The following is a 19,139-nucleotide window of genomic DNA, read 5'->3' on the forward strand; positions in this document are numbered from 1 at the left end:
CTTTAGTTACTTTGAATTTCATTTTTTTTGTCATCTCTGCTGTAGAGCCCACCAGTTATTGCAAGGCTCTTCATTCTTCAATTGGCTCTATACCCAACCAATTTTGCAATTTTCTTCCATTTGAAAGTCCAGAAAGTGATACAACTGACACACCTCAAATATTCTTGTGAATTGGTGGCGACTGTATTCAGTGACTGTGACATACACCTCACACAAAGAATTACTGCAGTGCCTATTGAACACCTAACTGAAGACCCAAAGGGGGATAACTCTTTTGTGCAACCTGTCATCAGTAAAAGAAAACTGTTTTGTTTTGTTTTGTTTTTCTAAGCAGGAGACATTATATATACTTAGTATAACCCGACCTTTCACATTTGCAGCATGTTCACAGACTTCTAGTGCCAAAGCCTTGATTTTTCAACATGTGCCTACTCCTTGCTATATTTTTGACTTTGAAGGGAGCAGCAGTTGCACAGATTTTTCAGGCTTTCTTAGCAAATAAAACTAAATGCACACAAGTACGGCATATTTCACCCAAGTTTTACAAGAGAACAATGTGCAGTGTTTCTGCCATTTGGCTTCCACTGAAATCAATGGCAATTACATATTGTGCCAGAGATTTCCTTTAAAATTTGGATCTCATGGAGCTTAAGGGAATTGTCGTATGGTCTATTCTACATGGTCTGTTCAGATTTTTTTTGATTCCTCTTTGCAAATATATTTAGTACAAAGGACAAGTAATTTCATTCACAGTCGTATGAACTGAAGCACCTTTAGAAGGCAGGTAAATGCTACCTAGATACCTCTCTGAACCTTGGCTGCACTTGTATCTTTATCTCATCAGTGATCTATGGTCAGTGGTTACAGACACTCACTGTATAAAGAAAATGTTTGTTCAAAGCCAGTAATGGATTAATCCACTGCTACTCATTGCGGTTCTGGTATTATTAAGTGAATGAACTGCAGTTAAAAAATAAAGTTTCCTTTCCTTGTTCCTTCTGGATTTTATGAAACACCATTAAAGTACATTGTTTCTAAATTACTGTATGTACAGTAAGCTGATTTTTTTCCTGCAATATATCTATGGCAGCTTTGTTCATCTTAGTAGGCTTTATGTTATCTTCCTTGATGTCTCAGTTTTGTGACTGAACAGACTTTCCCTGGTGTTTGACTTCTCTTTCATGACATAGTTTGTCTACAACGTTTAAATTATTCTGCAAAGGTCACATTGTTTTTCAGAAGAGTCCCACAGATTAGGTTTTATACTCTCTCCCTGTTACTGCGTAATCACTTCAAAAACATTAAGCTTGACTGAATTTAGCCTCAATATCCATACTGGAAAAGGGAAGATTTTGAAAAGCATAGATTGAGTTAAAAAAACAAGGACTGAGCCCATGTACTGGATGCTCCTTTGAGCATTCTTCTGCAGGAGGAAATCCTTTCCCTCACTTCAGAAGATGGGAAACTGCCAAACCGGCTAACTCTTCCACAACAAAAGAACCATCTTTAAATATAGATGCAATTTCTTGACAATTTTGGGCATCACCAGCCTAGAATGTAGCAGGAAGGCTGATTCACCCTTCAGAGGAAAATGATGCTATAAAAACAGATTTGAACTTGGTACAGTTTGCCATTGTAAGAAGACACTTTTGCATCAAAGCTATGAGAAATGGACTTTGAAGTAGCTTGGCATAACTAATGTGCAGGATGTCTCTCTTCCCAACAAGGCTCTGAGAGAGATATAAAAGCAGACATACCTCACCAATTCAGTAATTCCTCCCAGTAAAAAAGAGAAGTAGTGTGAACTGGTTGTGTTGTGCCGACCAAGTGCTGTATGGAATTTAAGAATTTAACCAAAAGGAAGTGAAGCTGATGGATATCATCTGATACATGATTAGCAAGCAGACACTAGGAATGCTTAAGACATAACTAATAGCACTGGTATCTAATAGGATTAAAATTACATAGTGAAGTACTGTTGTTAGACTGTGCATATGTATATTTGCATAGGACTGTACTTAACATTTAGTGAGAACCATATGCCTGATCTCTTTCAGCCAGTTTATTTAATAATAAGAATAAAGCTCTGATGGATTAAGACAATGAGGCAAATATACAGAATCAGTTATAAATCAATACAGATCTAACATTCTGTCAGTACATGCTCAGGAAGTAAATGCTGCACAGACATGCAGCAAATACATTGTTTAAATCCCCTGTGTATGAATCTTGTCATCACTGGGAGAGATGAGAGCAGAAGAGTGGCTGCTGGCTGCTCTGCAGGGGTTTGGTTCAGGCTTTAGCCAGCAGCAGAAAAACAAAATCTCCAGAGTTTTAAGTCTCTCATCGGCCAAGAGTCTTCAATATTGATGCACACACACACACACGTGCACGCACACACACACACACACACACAGCATAAAAATAGCCTCAAGCACTTCTGAACCTGTGACTCTTGCCAGCTTGACCACACTCTCTGGGTAGTCCAGGAATTCAGGCAAGAACATCAATCAAAGGACCCAGCTGTACTGGAATGTATTCAGCCACCACTCCCACTCTGAGAGTTACAGTTTATTTTAGCTACTGTTTTCTACTGTGGGGTTTCATTGTCATTAGTCAGTGGAAATTGCTTGGTTATTCACAGAGTAGAAAATGATAGTATATGTAATTAGAATTATAACTATACATACATATATTTATGCACACACACAGACTCACACAAACACAGATATACATCCTGACTGATGGATTGAGTTTTCAGCCCTGCACAGAGAGCAGAAGTTCTTAGTTCTTTTAATGTAAGAGTTGCATGTCTAAATCTGTTCAAGTATAACGACTCTGTGCTTAGAATCAAGTACATAAAAGGGGACAATTGTTGCTCCGTATTACTCTGCGTAAAGTTCAATAATATGATTGTCTGGCCTCTGCAGTACTGGAGGCAGCTTGAGGCTGTCTGGGGCAACCTTGACAATAGTGTTGGTAAAAATTGGCACTGATCCATTGACTGCAATAGCTGTTGTGGCAGTTTACACCAGCAACACATTCAGCTCAGTCATTTTGCCTACTCCCATAACAAAAAAAGCCTTTTGAAGTATGTACTTAAAAAATTGAATGTAATTTTGTTTGATAACACTAGCCTGATTTTCCAGTGATCCTTAGCAGTGAAAGTTGAGCAACTAAACTTTATATCAAAGAAAGGTTCACCACATATGCAGTTCTGCTTTTGCATCTAATTATGCAGTTCCCTAAAGTCTTTAAGAAAAAGCTGATGATTCTTATGCATTCTAGATTGTGTCTTTGTAAATCAGAGGGAAGTCTCATTCTTATGACCCAATATTTATCTATGTAGACTCCTGTGTAAATAAAGAGCTGACAAGTTTAAAATAAAAATAGATCAGTAAACATGGATTTCTCAAAAGCCTAAACAATGAATTTGCTTTTTCCCCTCCATTTCAATTCTTCACAGATGAAGAGCTTTTTTCAGGAATGTATATTGATTTCATGGGGACAGATGCTGCCATTTTTCGGAGTCTGACCAGGAGGAATGCAGTGCGAACTGACCAGCACAACTCCAAGTGGCTGAGTGGTGAGACGCCTTTGTTTTGCCAGAGCTTTTAATGGGTTTCATGGAGATTCTGCTTTGTTTTGCCTAAAATAAAGAGCTTGTCTTTTAAAGATCTTTTCTCTGGATTTAATTTATGAAGTTGAACCATGAAGAAATGTGTGTAAATACATATTGTAGACAATGGACAGATGTAAAGGGTTCATTGCATGAACCAACCTCTTAGGCCACCTCACATGCCTTTTTTGCATTAAGACTGAACCAAACTGTTCAAGGGGAAGTGTGTAAAAACCTTTCAAATGGCAAGTGGTTAGGCAAATCAACTTCTGGGGAAGGGCCTTCTCCACCTCTAATGCATCAGACATTGCCTGAAATTGGAGTGCTTGATTCTAATTTTTTCCCTAATGAATTATCAACTTCAATTCATTCTGGCTGAGAGTACTCACCACCACTTGCATTCAAAATGTGTGCAGAAGAGAGTCCCAGTATCAGAGAAGTCATTGGCAATTATTGCAATTTATTTTAGTGGTAAGTAATTGATTAGCAAAATACAGTAGGAAAACTAATTTCTGAGTGCAGACACTTAACTCTTGGCTTCACTGAAAGCAGTGTGAAAATTTGCCCTGACTTTACTGATAAGAAGACTCCTTCCAATTAGGCAATTTTGGATTAAAAAGGTGGTCAGCTGTCTGAGCAGAGAAAAATGACAAAGGTTATAGAGCAACTAACATAGCAGTTCCAATTTAAAAAAACTTTCAAGTATGTTGAAATAAAGTTACTGTGATTTTGTCTTGACTATTTTTTGATATAGCTCCTTTCTTGTTATTTTTGTGTGGCTGTGGCTACAGTGAAATCACAAGATTGCAATCAGAATAAGTTTAATTCACTATGAATAGGAAACTATGTCTGCTTTCTAAATTTTTTTATGTTTGCTATACATTCTTACACTTATCTGTACACCCTGAAGTGTGGACCCTAAAGTGAATTAGGGAAAAAGAACCATTAAAATGCCTAATTTCTGGAAAATCTACCTGTTCTATGGTCAGAACGTACTTTACAAGGACAACTTATTTCCGTGTTCTTTTAGGGCCAGAGTCATGACACTTTATACATTCATTGGGCATGGGTTCATGTGAATAGAAAAATGCTGCAGTGTAAAGTGAGTTTTCTATCAGTAATCCAACCTTTGTACCAGATTGTTTCAATATTTGTACAGAATTTCAACTGATCAAGCAATCTTGTGTGATCATTGAAGAGATACAGCTTTCATGCAGGAAGAAGATCTGTTTCTTCCTTCAGATAAAGGAGAAAGTCTTCTGAGGACTTCTCCAGTGTCCATTATATGCTTGCTGTTAAGGATATAAACTATTTTGCTCTCCCACTAGTGCTCCTTTGCAGTGTACTGCATGCACACTTGCTTATGTTTCTCAACCTATGATATGAACTCAAATGCTGTTCAAGCATTTGCATACCTTGCTTTCATTTTCCATGTTCCACAAGTTATTTTCCTTTCTTATTTGTGTACCTTATTTGTTATTTTCCTAATGAGTCTTTCGACAGCTTTTGTTTATGTTTTGCCTCAATGAGTCTTTCCTTGCCCCAATAGCACACTGATTCTTCCCTCTTCTTCCTCCAAGTCTTTGAGTCTCTGCACTAATCTGATGCTGCTGCTTCTGCATTTTAATTGCTTTTCTAAAGATCTGCTGTGGGATAAAATATGAGGACGCAGAAACTTAAGGCTCCCAGCAAGAAGCCTTTTACCTGGTGATATTTGGTATACACAGACATGAAGCTAGACCATATAGCTTAACCTGCCACAGCTATACCTCTATATTCATTATATAGTCAATAACTGTAAAATCATTAATTGCTTATACTAATACATCTTTTGATTCATCTTTTTGCTACACTGTTTCATTTCAGAGCCTATTTTTGTGGATGCTCATGTTATCCCAGATGGCACTGATCCCAATGATGCCAAAATCTACTTCTTCTTCAAAGAGAGACTTACAGACAACAGTGGCAGTACAAAGCAAATTCATTCAATGATTGCAAGAATATGCCCGGTAAGAATAATTTTGTTTGCCAGGTTTTTGTAACAAGCTGCTAGTGCTACATTATAAGCTAAAAGACTATGTGATTGAAAAGTCTTTGATTTATATTTGAAACAAATTTCCTGTTTCAGCTTCTACATTCATAATCAGGTAGAGCTGTTACTAAACACACAGCTAGGGCCTGAACATGTTATGTATATCTGGCTATACCCATAATTATATGGAAATTTGGAGATTCGGGGATTTGTTTGTTTCTCTGAGTCAGAATAGTTACCAGTGTTGAATTTCCAAACTTACTGCCCTTTTCATAAATGAGGTACATTCTTTGGTTAGAAAAACTGAATTATAAGACAGTGAACACTTTAACACGCAGACACACACATGCACACACATAAACACACGCAAAATCTTTGAAACACATTGGAAATAGCAAAGCCAAGATTTTAAATGGGTTGATTTAACTTTCTAATACTGTTTTCCTTTTTACAATATCTGTCCTTTCTGAGTTCTTGCATTGATTGTTGCATTGATGTATGTATGAGCCTAACTTTAAAAATGTGCACAGGAAAATTAAATTCAGGAGTTATGGCTACTCCTGTGCAGTAATTAATTTACTATCACAGTGCTCCTCATTGTGTCTGTTTCCTTTTTCATATCTGTAATCAACTGTAGATGAAAAGTGATTGAAGCAGCTATTAATATCGCTGGTGAAATGGATTTTTTATAATGAGAGGTAAATTATAAATGCACCATTATTGCTAGCCTTTTCCTTCCTTCCTTTGAAAGGGTTCAGGAAGATAACTGTGAATGTTTGTGATATTCCTGGTCTTTAATCTGGATCTTCTTACAAATTTGGTGCTTTGTGATGTTGTTGTGCAAGGGTGTGAGGGAGTGCTTGGGATTGTGTTAAACTCCTCCTCTGGCAATATGATGAGGCATGTGATCTCTTTTATAATCTCCATTTTCTATATTTTTGTGAGGGTGCCCAAAGGCCTTTTTGGGTATTTTGCAAGAAGGCATTTCACACAATTATAGCTGTATTTGTTATTGTTACTGTTATAATGAAGCCCAGATGATTTCTGAAAGGCCTTAGCCTGTTTAGACTTACACTGAAGTCAGTGGCAGAATCCCAAAGCCGATGAAAATAAATCTGAGACAGTCATATTTGTACACTTGTATACTATCATATTCATATATCAACACCTTTGAGACTGGCCAAGTATATTAGTACAGTGGTGCCAAGAAAGACCTACCCAAAATACTCCTTATGTGCCACCTAAAAAGCCAGATTGCCAGCTCCAGGAGCAGCAGTGAAACATGCACAACAGTTCATTGAAATCAGATTTTCCTAGCTTCTACATTTCCTTTTTTTTTCCTTTCCTTGGGTGACACTGTGCAATGCAGTTTGGAAGCTGCTTCTTCTATCTAAGGTGATCCCCAGCAGAATGAGGCAGGAGCTATCACCTCTGTGCTGCATTGCCTGGTTTGGCAGTTACAGCTTACGCCTCACACTGGAGAGAGATGCAAAGATCATTGGGCAAGCTGTGGCCAGGCCAGCTCAGGACCAAGCTAGCAGGCCTTCCAGCAGTTCAAAACAAGTTAGACCTATGCTAGGCATCATTTCTGAATTTAATTCAGAGCATCCTCGTCATGGGCCAGCATGGATTACTCGGTCAGATGCAGCTATTCTGTTGTCAGGACTAGAAGAAACATCCCTCCGTAGGAATATTAGACCTTTTTGCACGGACTTCTCCACACAAGGTGTCAGCGAGTGTTATAGTCCTCCACAGTCCTTTCCGATCATACCTACATGGACTGCTGCTGCAAAGAATCTACTGCCCAACCTTCCCAAGCCTGCTAACCCTTTCACAGAAATTCTACTTAGAAAACCAGCTACTGCTTATCCTGTATCTGGAGTGTTTAGATGAGGGGATTTGTTTTAGGCCTCTCTTTTTCTTATTTTAAATATAACGGCATAACTGTCTACATGATGAGTCAAATTAACCTGTGGAAAATGTGGGAAAGGCTGGTGAAATGATAACTGTGTTGTATTTTTTTCTAAAAATAATATTCTTTTCCAGAATGACACAGGTGGTCAGCGTAGTCTTGTGAACAAGTGGACAACATTCTTGAAAGCAAGACTTGTGTGCTCAGTAATGGATGAAGATGGAACGGAAACGTACTTTGATGAATTAGGTATGGCAAGAAAAATCCCTTTAAAGTTTTATCTAAATCTTGCACCCTGTGCCTATTTAATTATTGATTTTCATTCAGCCCCTTAGTAAAGTTGTTGACAGTGAAATCTTGGCCCTGTAGAAATTAATGACAAAATTTTCCTTGCAGTTTTATGATAGGAAACGAAAAAATTCTTCATAAATCTCTCTGGGTAATTATCATTATCTTTGAAATAACAGTAATTCATCTTGACTATGTAAAGGAATTATATATGTAAAGAATTCATATTTGGAAGAGAACAAGTGAAATATATTGATATTTTGCTCCTAGTTAAGATTATGATAGGGGTTGGTTTTTTTTAAATACATCTCTTTGAAGCTGTTTCTTATACAACTGTGTAACATACAGCTTTTCCACATACAGTTTTTCTTTTTTGATCACTGGGTAGAGGCCTCAATTTAGATAGTCCAAGCTAATACTAGTAAATCCTATTACTGGCACCACCAATAAGTCTACAAAGAAATATAATTTCTCAGGATTCATTCAGGCACTTAGATTTTCTGTTCAACCTGTCAGACACTGAAAATAGTCAGTGAGTAATCTATATAGGAAGTCACAAGAGGTTTCTTTTCAGTAAGGAATTAATAGATGCATAACTTCATAGTTAATTGCCAAACAACATTATCAGAAAGTTTCAAATTCTCAGTTTTCCACAACTGTGACGTACAAAGTCATAGTTCTAAATTCAGCTATTGAAAGATTTGGTATGTGTAGAAATATAAATTGAAAGAGAAATAATAGAAATAATAGAAATAGCTAATGAGCCCCACACTGGGGATGCATCTGATTCTGAGCTTTTCTCCACTGTAATCTCTCTCTTTTGTCTGGCATTATTGATGACTACCATTATAGCAAATGAGGTTCAGAGTCTTCTTGATGTGGGATCATTACAAATATTTGGTGTATTTATATTGGTTCAAGGCTTCAGTGACACGGGCTTAGAGGTAGACCCTAACTTGCTCTAACTCAGAATGTGCAAGGTGCCTGGAGGGCTGACTTTCAGAAGTTCCCAGTGCTGAAGCACTGCCACAGCAATTAATGTTTCAGAGCTGTGATTTACCAGCCCACTCCTCTTCAGTGAAACAGTAGGATAACCGCTTTTAGTTTTCTGTGCGACAAAATGTAAACCACATAGAATAGAAGACAGTGTTCTCAGGCTGGGCTCTCAGCACAATCCTGTGGCAAAGAGAAAGAATAGAACCACAACTGGAGATACAGAAAACTGGGAGAGAGAAAGCACACACTTTTATACATTTTCATGTATAATGCAGAAGAGTGTAACATTTCCAGTTCTGCTTTTGACATATTTAAAAGAATATTTTAAAAATTCAGAGGTTTAAATAAAGGAGCAACATAAATTACTGGAAGGCTAGAGAACATATTATATGATAAAGAGCTCAAACAGGTCAGTCTTTTTGTCTGTTGTAAAACACATTGAAGAGTTACCTTGATTATAGTTATTAAAAAATATTTGTAAGGAGAAACTGCCAGAGATTAAAGTATGTTTCACTGAAATGTAAAAAAACCCAACAGATCAGAGCTAAGGGTGGGCAAATTCAGTTCAGTACAGGGTGGCATAGGGCAGTCAATAAATTCCTACACAACAAAAGCTGGGAGGTGTACATCTCTCAGTGTCTTCACTGCAAAACTGTCTGTCATTCATATCATGTTGAAAATGAGCTAATGAGGGCATCTCGAGTGTGCACTGGACAACAAAACACCTAACTGACCTACTTTGGATTACATCTGTCTATGGGAACTCTCTGCCTTTGACCTATTGCAACTTAAATGTTTGCCTGCTGTTAAACAACCTGCTGAAACAAGATCCAGCTGAGAGAAGTGTGCAACATGGCTCCGGAATATATTTGCAGATCTTTGCCTTCTGTCTTCATAAGGCGAGATGGCATGGAGTTAATTTCAAATCTGTTTTCAAATGTTCAAATGCTAGATTTATGCATATGGTCCATTCATTCGATCATTTTGCTTTTTCCCATTCAAGTCTGAGACAAAACTACCAATTATTTCAGCAGGAAAGTAATAATTTAAACTGGATCAATCAGACATTTGAATAATCTCCCAGGGGAAGTGGTAAATTCCCCTACATTGGTCCATTTTAAGAGTCAGCTTGACAGGGTGCTGACTCATCTCATTTAAACTACACTTTTACCTTGAAAGGTTGGACTAGATGATCCTTGTGGTCCCTTCCAACTTGGTATTTGATGATTCTATTGTCGTGGTTTAGGGCTGGGCTGGCCACTACATCCTGGACAGACGCTCTCTATTAACCCCTCTCCCCTCCCCAGAAGGGAATAATAAGAGAATAAGGGAGAGAGTCTTTATGGAAAATAAACTAACAGATTTAATAAAACAATAATACTAATACTACAGGATAATAATGTAAATAAGAAAATAATGAAATATATACAGATATGTACATGTACAAATAGATACAAAACCAATATAAAATCCTCCCCCCCCACCCTCTCCCCAATGACGTATACATCACCAGAGGCTCTGCAGAGCAGGGCACTGGAAAAGTCCCAGACTGAACTCAGCAGCAGGTGGGAGCAGGATGCAGAATACAAAAATCAGGATCAGAGGCAGATGAACCAGCAGAGTTGCACTCAGATCTCGGCCACTGCAGGATCGAGACAGACGAAAATGTCTGAGATGGAAGGGCTCCAAGATGGAAGAAGGGTTCAAAACCCTCATGATCCCTCGGCTTTATACCAAGTATGATGTATGTGGGATGGAATACCTAGTTGGTCAGTTTTGGGTCTGCTTCCCCCACCGTAGGCGCAGACAAGGCACCCATGATGAGACAATTGACCTTGAGCTTATCTTCTAGCAGCACATACTGGAAAAACAATGCCTTTAGTTTCAGCAAGTTCAGCCACTTAAAAGAGACGGAGCTGAAAAGCAAAATTACTAAATAGAAAATTAGTTCTATTTAGCTCAAACCAGGACATCTATGATTCTATGAAAATTTTTATTAGTATTCATTTTTTTTCCTTTTCTTTCTTACAGAGGATGTGTTTCTTCTAGAAACAGATAACCCCAGAACAACCCTTGTGTATGGAATTTTTACAACATCAAGGTAAATGGGGAGATTTGAAAAAAATTACCTTTCTAAACTCTCCCATTTTCTATATGAAAACCAAAAGTGATGGCTTGTGGTCAAGGCTGTTCTGTGCAATTTTGTATGTCTGCTGTGGCCATCATTGGCATGCAGTAACAGTCTCAGTGTCTTTACTGCTGGTATCCATGTTAGAGCTGTGCTCCTTGGAGCAGGCTGCTCCCTGACATACTGTCAGCTGGCACCGGGAAAACATTTCCGTGGAGGGCCACTTGTTACCATTCAGCAAGGGAAAGCTACACGACTTCAATGCCCTGAACTCTTGTGGCATCTGAGAGCGCTTAACACCTCCTGAAGGACATCCAGCACCCTGAAGGATCAAACCGGGAATTCTTACTTATATTCACACAAATCATTTCTAGTCTCTCCACCAGCAGATGATCGCACAGATGGCAAATAACCCATGTCAGCTTCAGCTGGCTACAAAAAGACAAACTTATGTGGCATCTGATAACCTCCTTGAAGCCTTAGGCTCCCTGTTACCAGTCAGTAGTATTCACTTACTCTCCAGTTAAGAAAACACTTCATGAGCTCCCAGGGGCAGTGGACGTACCAGATATGGTTTACTATGCTGAAAGTCTCCACAGAGATAAACTGATAGGCAGACCAACAGATTCTGCCACCTCTGCCTTTATTTTTTTCACTTTTCTCTTAGCTGTACCACATAGTGGTGGTATACAGAGTAGAAATAGTCACTGCTTACTTATTTTTGGTACACTAGCCTGTATTATTTAGCTATTGTTACTTACCTTCAAAGAGGTTTCTTGCTTGCTTCAAATTTAATTTCTTTGATCAAGTTAGCTAACTATTTAACTTATTACTAATAATTCCTTTAATGGCAATTTCCAGTAAAGAAATCTTTGTGTGAAAAAAAATATATTTTCCGGATACGCTTTTCTTTCTTTATCATGTGGATCTAGAGATCTGCTTTCTGAAATGTGTGAACTAGCCAGGAAAATATTATTTTATGATATTTAATTGAGAAAAAAAGGAATCCCATAACTTGTAAACATCTAATGCTGTCTACACTTTTTGATTCCTACTGCACAGAGAAAATTCCAAGGTTATGTTTAGCAGTAAAACCACACTTATGATTAGGTTGTGGATGTAACATGCCTGAACCAGAAACACTTTTACCTAATTCTCCTGGTATTCCTGCAGTGGAAATGAGGTTTAAATCACAGGACCATATAAGGTGACAACAAAGAGAAAACCTCACTTTTTCCTGTCTTTCAAGCTGTTTTCTCTCTCTGTTGAAGGTTTTACACTCATGCTTTTCTGTTATGATGAGCCACATGGTCTATGCTTGCTTTCTCTTTGTTCGACTAGAGATTAAATGTGTTACCCAGTCAAATATAGCAATCAGAAGGATTTTTACTCCTTAGCAGTTCTTTTATCTTCACCTCTGTAGACCTCCAGCTCTTAACAGTAGCAAGAGAGAAACGTCCTTATAGTATTTTTATTGAAATTATACAGAAGGAAACCAAGTAATATTGAAGCAAATTGTTTTGGTGGCATAATCTGCTGTAAATCTAACATAAAACATCTGGAAAGACCAAATACATTTCTTAAAACTTATTAATACCTACTGAAATTTCCATGAATACCGTAATCCATCTAAAAGGTTCCTCCTACTAATCCATATATATAGCTGAGAGTAATGTGGATTGTGTTTTCCTTGTTTAGACCCTGTGTGTAATGTTTTCAGGCTTTTTCTGGAGTGTTTTTTTTTTTCTTATTCAATTGAAAACAGGCAGATTTTAGACTGTCTGGAGCTTCCACTTCGTTAGGATAAATATCTCAAACCTTACATGCAGTGAGAGAAAAAAAGGAGTTAATTCACTTCAGTCAGCCTTAGTATCACTCTGGAAATTATTCACCTAGTGCCCCCCATCATCAGTGCTGGCTGAGACATCTGAGACCATTGCTGAACCCAGAGCAGTGGAAAACTTTGCTCTTATCAGAGATAAACCCCACAGGTTCTCTGAAAGCATCAAACTTCATCTCTTTTGAAGGGGTCTTTGTAAGATGAGTTTTGTGGGTGGATTTGAGGACTGTATAGGAGTAATTTCTTTACAGCCACAACCTGTCCTCATTTTGCTTAGAAAAGCTGGCATCTGATTGCAATAACCTAACCAGTTCTAATTGCGCTGGATACTTTGATTATTATTTTAGCCATGTATCTTAGGAAGCTCATGGAGGTCTTGTGGTTAACATACTGGTAGGGAGCTCTGGAAACCTGTGCTGAGCTTGGCAGTACAAAGTTTATAAAACTCTTGTCTCACTGAAGTCAGCAATATTTTTGCCATTGATTTAATGGGGGGCAGATTATATTTCTTTTATATTCAACATTAGGAAATTTTCTTTTTCCACTTGTAAGAATTTATCTTTTTTTCTGTTCACCAATCAAGAAAGTGCTAGGTCTTAAGGAGTAACAGTGTATATTGGGAAGCTAAATTAGTTGATTTTAAATTTATTAAATCCCTGCTATATAAGCATTAAATTGTATTATGATGTTATTTTAGAGGTATCTAAAAAAAAATTATGGAAAAGATATAGAGAAGTGGATAGATTGCAATACTAACTTTTTCCTACTGTCTTCCAGCTCCATATTTAAAGGCTCAGCCGTGTGTGTGTACCATCTATCAGACATCCAGACTGTGTTCAATGGGCCCTTTGCACACAAGGAGGGCCCAAACCACCAGCTGATTCCATATCAGGGCAGAATTCCGTACCCGCGGCCTGGCACTGTAAGTATCAAGATGTTTATGCAGGCTCGCCAATTACTTGTCTTTGTTTAATACACAAATAAATATTATTTATTCCAGGAGAATGGACTATATGTGGCTATGACACTTAGTTACAGTTCAGAACAATTTTATTTGCTTCTCACCTTGCCATACAAATCACGTAGTATCTGGAAATCTTCTAGAAAGAATTAAAAGTTGTGCAAAATGCTAATCGCTCTTTCTCTTTCTGCTGAAAAGGTGGTAAGAATTATTTCATAGGATGGCAATCATTATTTACTTGTATTTTTACATTTTTTGTGTGTTTGAGCAAAAGATAGTTTAGTAGATAAGCATAAAAACAGTGTTTTGAGTGTATTCTGCAGTCTGGATCCAAATGTCTCTACGTCTGTCTTCAGTCTGTATGAATTTTCCATAATTCTCTAAAGTTTTACAGCTCTTCTGGGTTGCCTGGGAGATGTAGTGAGAGAAGGCGGCTTCTGGGACTTGTCATTTCACTAGGTCTAATACCCTGTCAGGCATTAAATCTTAAAGGAGAGACCTAGAAATAGATGAGTTTTCATGCCAATCAGTTCATAGTAGTCCTCCTTGTTAAGAAAGCTTTTTGTATGCCTTGGAAAGTTTTCAGGACTGTATTTTTCAGTGTATTAAAGGTAGAAATAATCTAATAAATTCTGCACACAGAACTAACTCTGTTTCCAAGTTTTACAGAAATGTCCCATGAAAGACTGAAAACATTTTTTTTCACCTTTATGATATAAAAAATTGCTGTTCATGCAATTCTGTCTTTATTTATTTACTCTTTTACACTATTTGTATTTTAGATTTAGCAGAATTATGAGGTCTAATATTTCCAGCTTTAATGAAGAATATATGAGCTTTCTCTAGAGTCTTCTCTAAATCCATATTTGCTGAATGAAGTATGGTAGTATAGACTTTTGTTGACTCCTATGAAGTCTTCTTACAATTTCTTAAGTATCATAATTAAAAAAATATGCAGAATCATAAATCATACCTCGACTATGTAGGTATTTTTTAGATTAACACTTTGTTGCTTTTCCATTTATCACAGGAAATTAAATTTTATTTTCATTTTGCAAGTCACTGCAAGAACCTTTAGCTGTATCAGTATTTCATTCATATTTGACTTCATGCTGCCGGTATTGTTTTTTCTCTTTCTCTCTAGTGCACTAATTCTCAGCTACATGAAATAGCTCACCCTGTTCACACAACTCGTCATGATATTTTAGTGCAGTTATTACTGGCTGTAAGATTTAGGATTTCATGTTCCCATATCCCTAGAATTAGCTAATCAATACCTAATACTGTCTAATGCTAGCATTATTCTTTCTTTGCAACTAATTTATGCAGCTCTAGTCAGTTCACTGAGGCTTTAAGCTTAAACTTTACAAAGAAGAAAATAAATGACCCATTTAAAAAGGAAGTATCTTGCTCTTGTGATTAGTCACATTTTAGAGTTTCTTGCTGCTTCAGAATATTGTATGTTTCCTTAACCACTGCCATGTTATTCTTGGTTCGCCTCATAGATGCTTATGAGGTATTCCAGATGGGCCTACAGAAATTGGGCAGCACAATGGAAAGGAGAAAAAAAATCAGATTTGGATTTAATATGGTGACAGAAATTAACTACATTTTTCAGATGAGCTCTGAATTTGAATATAAATTCTTAGACCATAGCGCACGCGCACACACACACAAAGCCAAAAGAGATTATTTTAAGATTATCATTGCTGGTTTTCTGATCACTGGCTTTTCTGTGCTTTCTCCCAGTTCAGCCACAACACAATGTCATAAAAGTGCATTTTAGAGCTTAAAGCTGGTATGTGTTTGGCTTTGCTTTTCCGTTATTGCCCAAAAGTTCTGCCTTTAAAGGCATGCCATAAACTCTATTTTTCTCTTATGTCAAAGCATCTGTAAAAATTGAGACAAGGGGTTTTTTTGCTGGTCAAAATTTGTGTTCAGAGGGTTAACTTTGAATAGCCACGCTTGCAGACTATGTGGTATGAGCCTCTTTCCTCTGGAACACAGGTTTTTTTGCTGCTTCTGGTATGCTGGACTAGACAGGGTTGCCTTTTATATGACATGGAATATCCTACTTTACAGTTGCCTAAAGAGATATTTATACTAAACCTCTGGACAGAAATTAATGTTTGTTGTGTTGCATTACTTTCGATAAACAATGAAAAGACTTCAGTATAGCTTCAGTAGAATTAAATAAAGCAATACGTTCATTTGGCCATAATCAGCTCCATAGTGTTTGGCTGCCCTATGCTACATACCAATGGTTTCTTATTTCTCTGCAGGCAAAACTTATTTATGGAAAAAGAAAGGAAAAAAAATTACATAATTGGCAGCTTGCTACTAAATTCAGTGATGTTTGAGGGCAGTTTCCATTTTTCAGGGTTTACAGAAATAGTTTTTGTACCTACAGCGTGTTGGGGAATATGCTGTAATTAAAAGAATTCTGTTTCTCTCTGTAATCTAACTGCATGGTGGTCAATTGTGAACATAATTATCATGAAGCCAAGTCCCTGAATGAGGTGTGAAGGATACATACTCAATCCGTCCAGGAAAGAGAGAGCATATAGGGTTCTTCAGTAGCATCCTTTGCTCGTCATTGGTTGATATGGAGGATAACAACAGAATTAATTGATTAAAGATGTTCACTAAGGCTTTTCTCAGAACAACAATATAATGTAAGCTTTTTGGGTCATACTGGGGTGAACCATAGCACAGACATTTTTGCAGGAAGTCACAGACAAAGGTCTTATGATCTCCAAGTCAAGAATGGAATGACAGAAAATATCAGAGAAAATCTTCTGTTAACAGAGCTATGTGGGACAGGAAATTTTAATTTGAACCGCTCATGAAACAGAATCCCTCTTGAGAGGAACCGGGGTCTGGCAGTTCACCACAAAATAGGATAATCTTGCTAATAGCCCACAAATTTATGAACACAATTATTTTTTCAGCATTTGTTGCTAATCTTAGCAGATAGCTCTGTGCATGTCCTAGAAGACTGTGGATGGAAGTGCCACAGAGGAAAGGAGTAGGTTGAGCACTCTCAGAGGACTAGCATGTAGAGTCATTTCTAACAAGAACCAAACCAAAACCATCAAGATAAATAGTCCAGAAGAATCAATTGTGAAGGATGTCACATGGGAAAAGAGACCTATATCTGAGCTGAATTCCAGTTCTTCTTCCTGATGGTAACTGATGCCAGAACAGTTTCTTTTAAAGGATCCCTACCAGAGCTGTTCTACTTTGTATGAATAATTAAATTCTAATTGAGCTGGAAGATTATTCTAAAGCCTTGGATTAGGCTGCAGTCTTCTCTTTACTTGGTTCCAGGTATTGCCTAGTTTATTATTATGTGCAAAAGATGGAGTAGCTTTTAGCAGCAAGGGTAGAACAGGCACTCCTGCCTGGTGGTTAGAGGGATCCCCTGGGAGATAAGACACAGATTCTAACATTTGCTTGCATCAGGTAGGTTGACTCATATATCCCTAGTGAGTTTCCTAGTCTCTCAGAGTATGATTCATTTTATGTAATTTTAGCCAGCTAAAAGCAGGGTATCTAGTCTGAATTACTGACTACAGAGGAAACCTAGATGGCTAACTAAGAATAAATGCCTGATTTTGAGACACTAGAAGTCAGGTGAGGTAAATCTCTCCCTAAGCTACTAGCTATTTCTGTCTGTGGTTTTGACCAGAAATTCCATCCTGGACATAAGAATGGTCCTCATAGAAATAAACATTTTCCATTAAATTCTTCATATTGAACAAATCAACATTTTCCAACTGGAAAAATATTGTGTTGAAATATTTCTGAATAGCTCAAATACTCCAAGGAGACTTTCACACCTCAGAAATCTGGTAAGGGGTAAAATAAAAGCTCAGGAGCAGCAATAAGAATTTCAGTAAGAGTGGCTGAAAAAAGTCATGTAAATTGGTGTAGGTTCATCCAAAACATTGTACCAGTTAATGACGTTTCTTCTCATTTCTTCCCACAGTCTTCTAGTTTCACTCTCAGTAAACACTTAAGATTTCTAAGATTGCTTTTATTTCCTTATGAGGTCCAGGATGCCTCAAGGCTGATTATTTGGATGGTTCTTCATTAAATATAAAGAAGCATCCAGAGCATTCATGGACCTCTGTTATATCTCAGGCATTGGTGAGAGTGTAGACAAGATCCTGTGAATGGTCAGTCTTCTCAGATGTAAATGAGTTGTCATGGGACCCCTCCTTAACTCCATATTATTGTTTTTCCAAATGAAGATGAGTTACAGGCTCTTTCACTATCTCATAATCAACTCAATGACTAGAGGGATATTGACCAAATTAATGTTAATATCAGATTTTACCTTTTGCCTTTTTCTATAACAAACCAGCTGTGAAAGTTTGGTATCTTCCTGTACCAATTGCTTGGATTTTATTTTCAACAGGCAGTTTGGAAGCATAAAGAATGTGGAAATAGGTCCAGAAGTATGGATCTTTGCTGTCAATCTGGGTTTTGAAAGTGCAAAAATAAGTTTGTGTTTGCTTTATCTGAACTGAAGGGAGTACAAAGCATAGCTATTCAAGCACTTCATTCCCATTACTGGAACATAATTACTTTCAGTCAAAGTCTGAAGTTCTCTTTCGGGAACTTACTTTCTCAACCATCTGTCAATATTTGTAAATGACTTGGAGATGAAAACTCTCTGAAAGATGGTAAGTATTGTTAAGCATTGCTGTGCATGTTTCTTACAGTGTCCAGGAGGAGCCTTCACACCTAATATGCGGACAACCAAAGAGTTTCCAGACGATGTTGTGACCTTCATCAGGAATCACCCTTTGATGTTTAATCCCATTTACCCAATACACAAGAGGCCATTAATCATCCGGATAGGAGCTGACTACAAGTATACAAAGATTGCTGTGGATCGAGTGAATGCTGCTGACGGAAGATATCATGTCTTGTTTCTTGGAACAGGTAAGACAAACTGTCATGGTTTAGGCCCAGTGCATAACTGAGCACCACGATGCCCCAAAAAAGGGCTACTCAAAATAAGGACTGGGAGGGCTTCTCACCACTTAAACAGGTCACAGGCAAAAGACAGACTCATCATAAGGAATAAAAAACAAAACAATTTTAATTTGTTACCAACATCAGAGTAGAACAATGGGAGATACAACCAGATCTTAAAATCAAAACACCTTTCCCCCACCCCTCCCTTCTTCCTGGGCTCAGCTTTTGTTCCCGGTTTCTTCACCTTCCCCCTCCCGCTTTGCCTTGAGGCGCACAGGGATGGGGGTGGGGGTTGCAGTCGGTTTTCACACCACGTGCTTCTCAAGGGTAGGAAAAAACCTCAGCCCAGTCTCTCTCTCTGCTTCCACATGGCC

General features: G+C 37.7%; 1 protein-coding gene across 1 annotated transcript in view; it reads left to right on the plus strand.

Annotated features, from left to right (window-relative positions):
* The window catches only part of SEMA3C (sema domain, immunoglobulin domain (Ig), short basic domain, secreted, (semaphorin) 3C), a gene marked incomplete at its 5' end in the record, with an annotated part of 54,039 nt that overhangs the window by 12,158 nt on the left and 22,742 nt on the right, over nt 1–19,139 (plus strand). Inside the window, 6 exons of the mRNA XM_010180894.1 lie at nt 3,467–3,586; nt 5,486–5,628; nt 7,698–7,812; nt 10,879–10,948; nt 13,593–13,737; nt 18,507–18,729. Of these exons, the coding sequence (XP_010179196.1) occupies nt 3,467–3,586; nt 5,486–5,628; nt 7,698–7,812; nt 10,879–10,948; nt 13,593–13,737; nt 18,507–18,729 (816 nt within the window). The remainder of the gene's footprint in view (nt 1–3,466; nt 3,587–5,485; nt 5,629–7,697; nt 7,813–10,878; nt 10,949–13,592; nt 13,738–18,506; nt 18,730–19,139) is intronic.

This window comes from Mesitornis unicolor, unplaced genomic scaffold (genome assembly GCF_000695765.1).
Source record: "Mesitornis unicolor isolate BGI_N332 unplaced genomic scaffold, ASM69576v1 scaffold7563, whole genome shotgun sequence".
Classification (NCBI taxonomy): Eukaryota; Metazoa; Chordata; class Aves; order Mesitornithiformes; family Mesitornithidae; genus Mesitornis; species Mesitornis unicolor.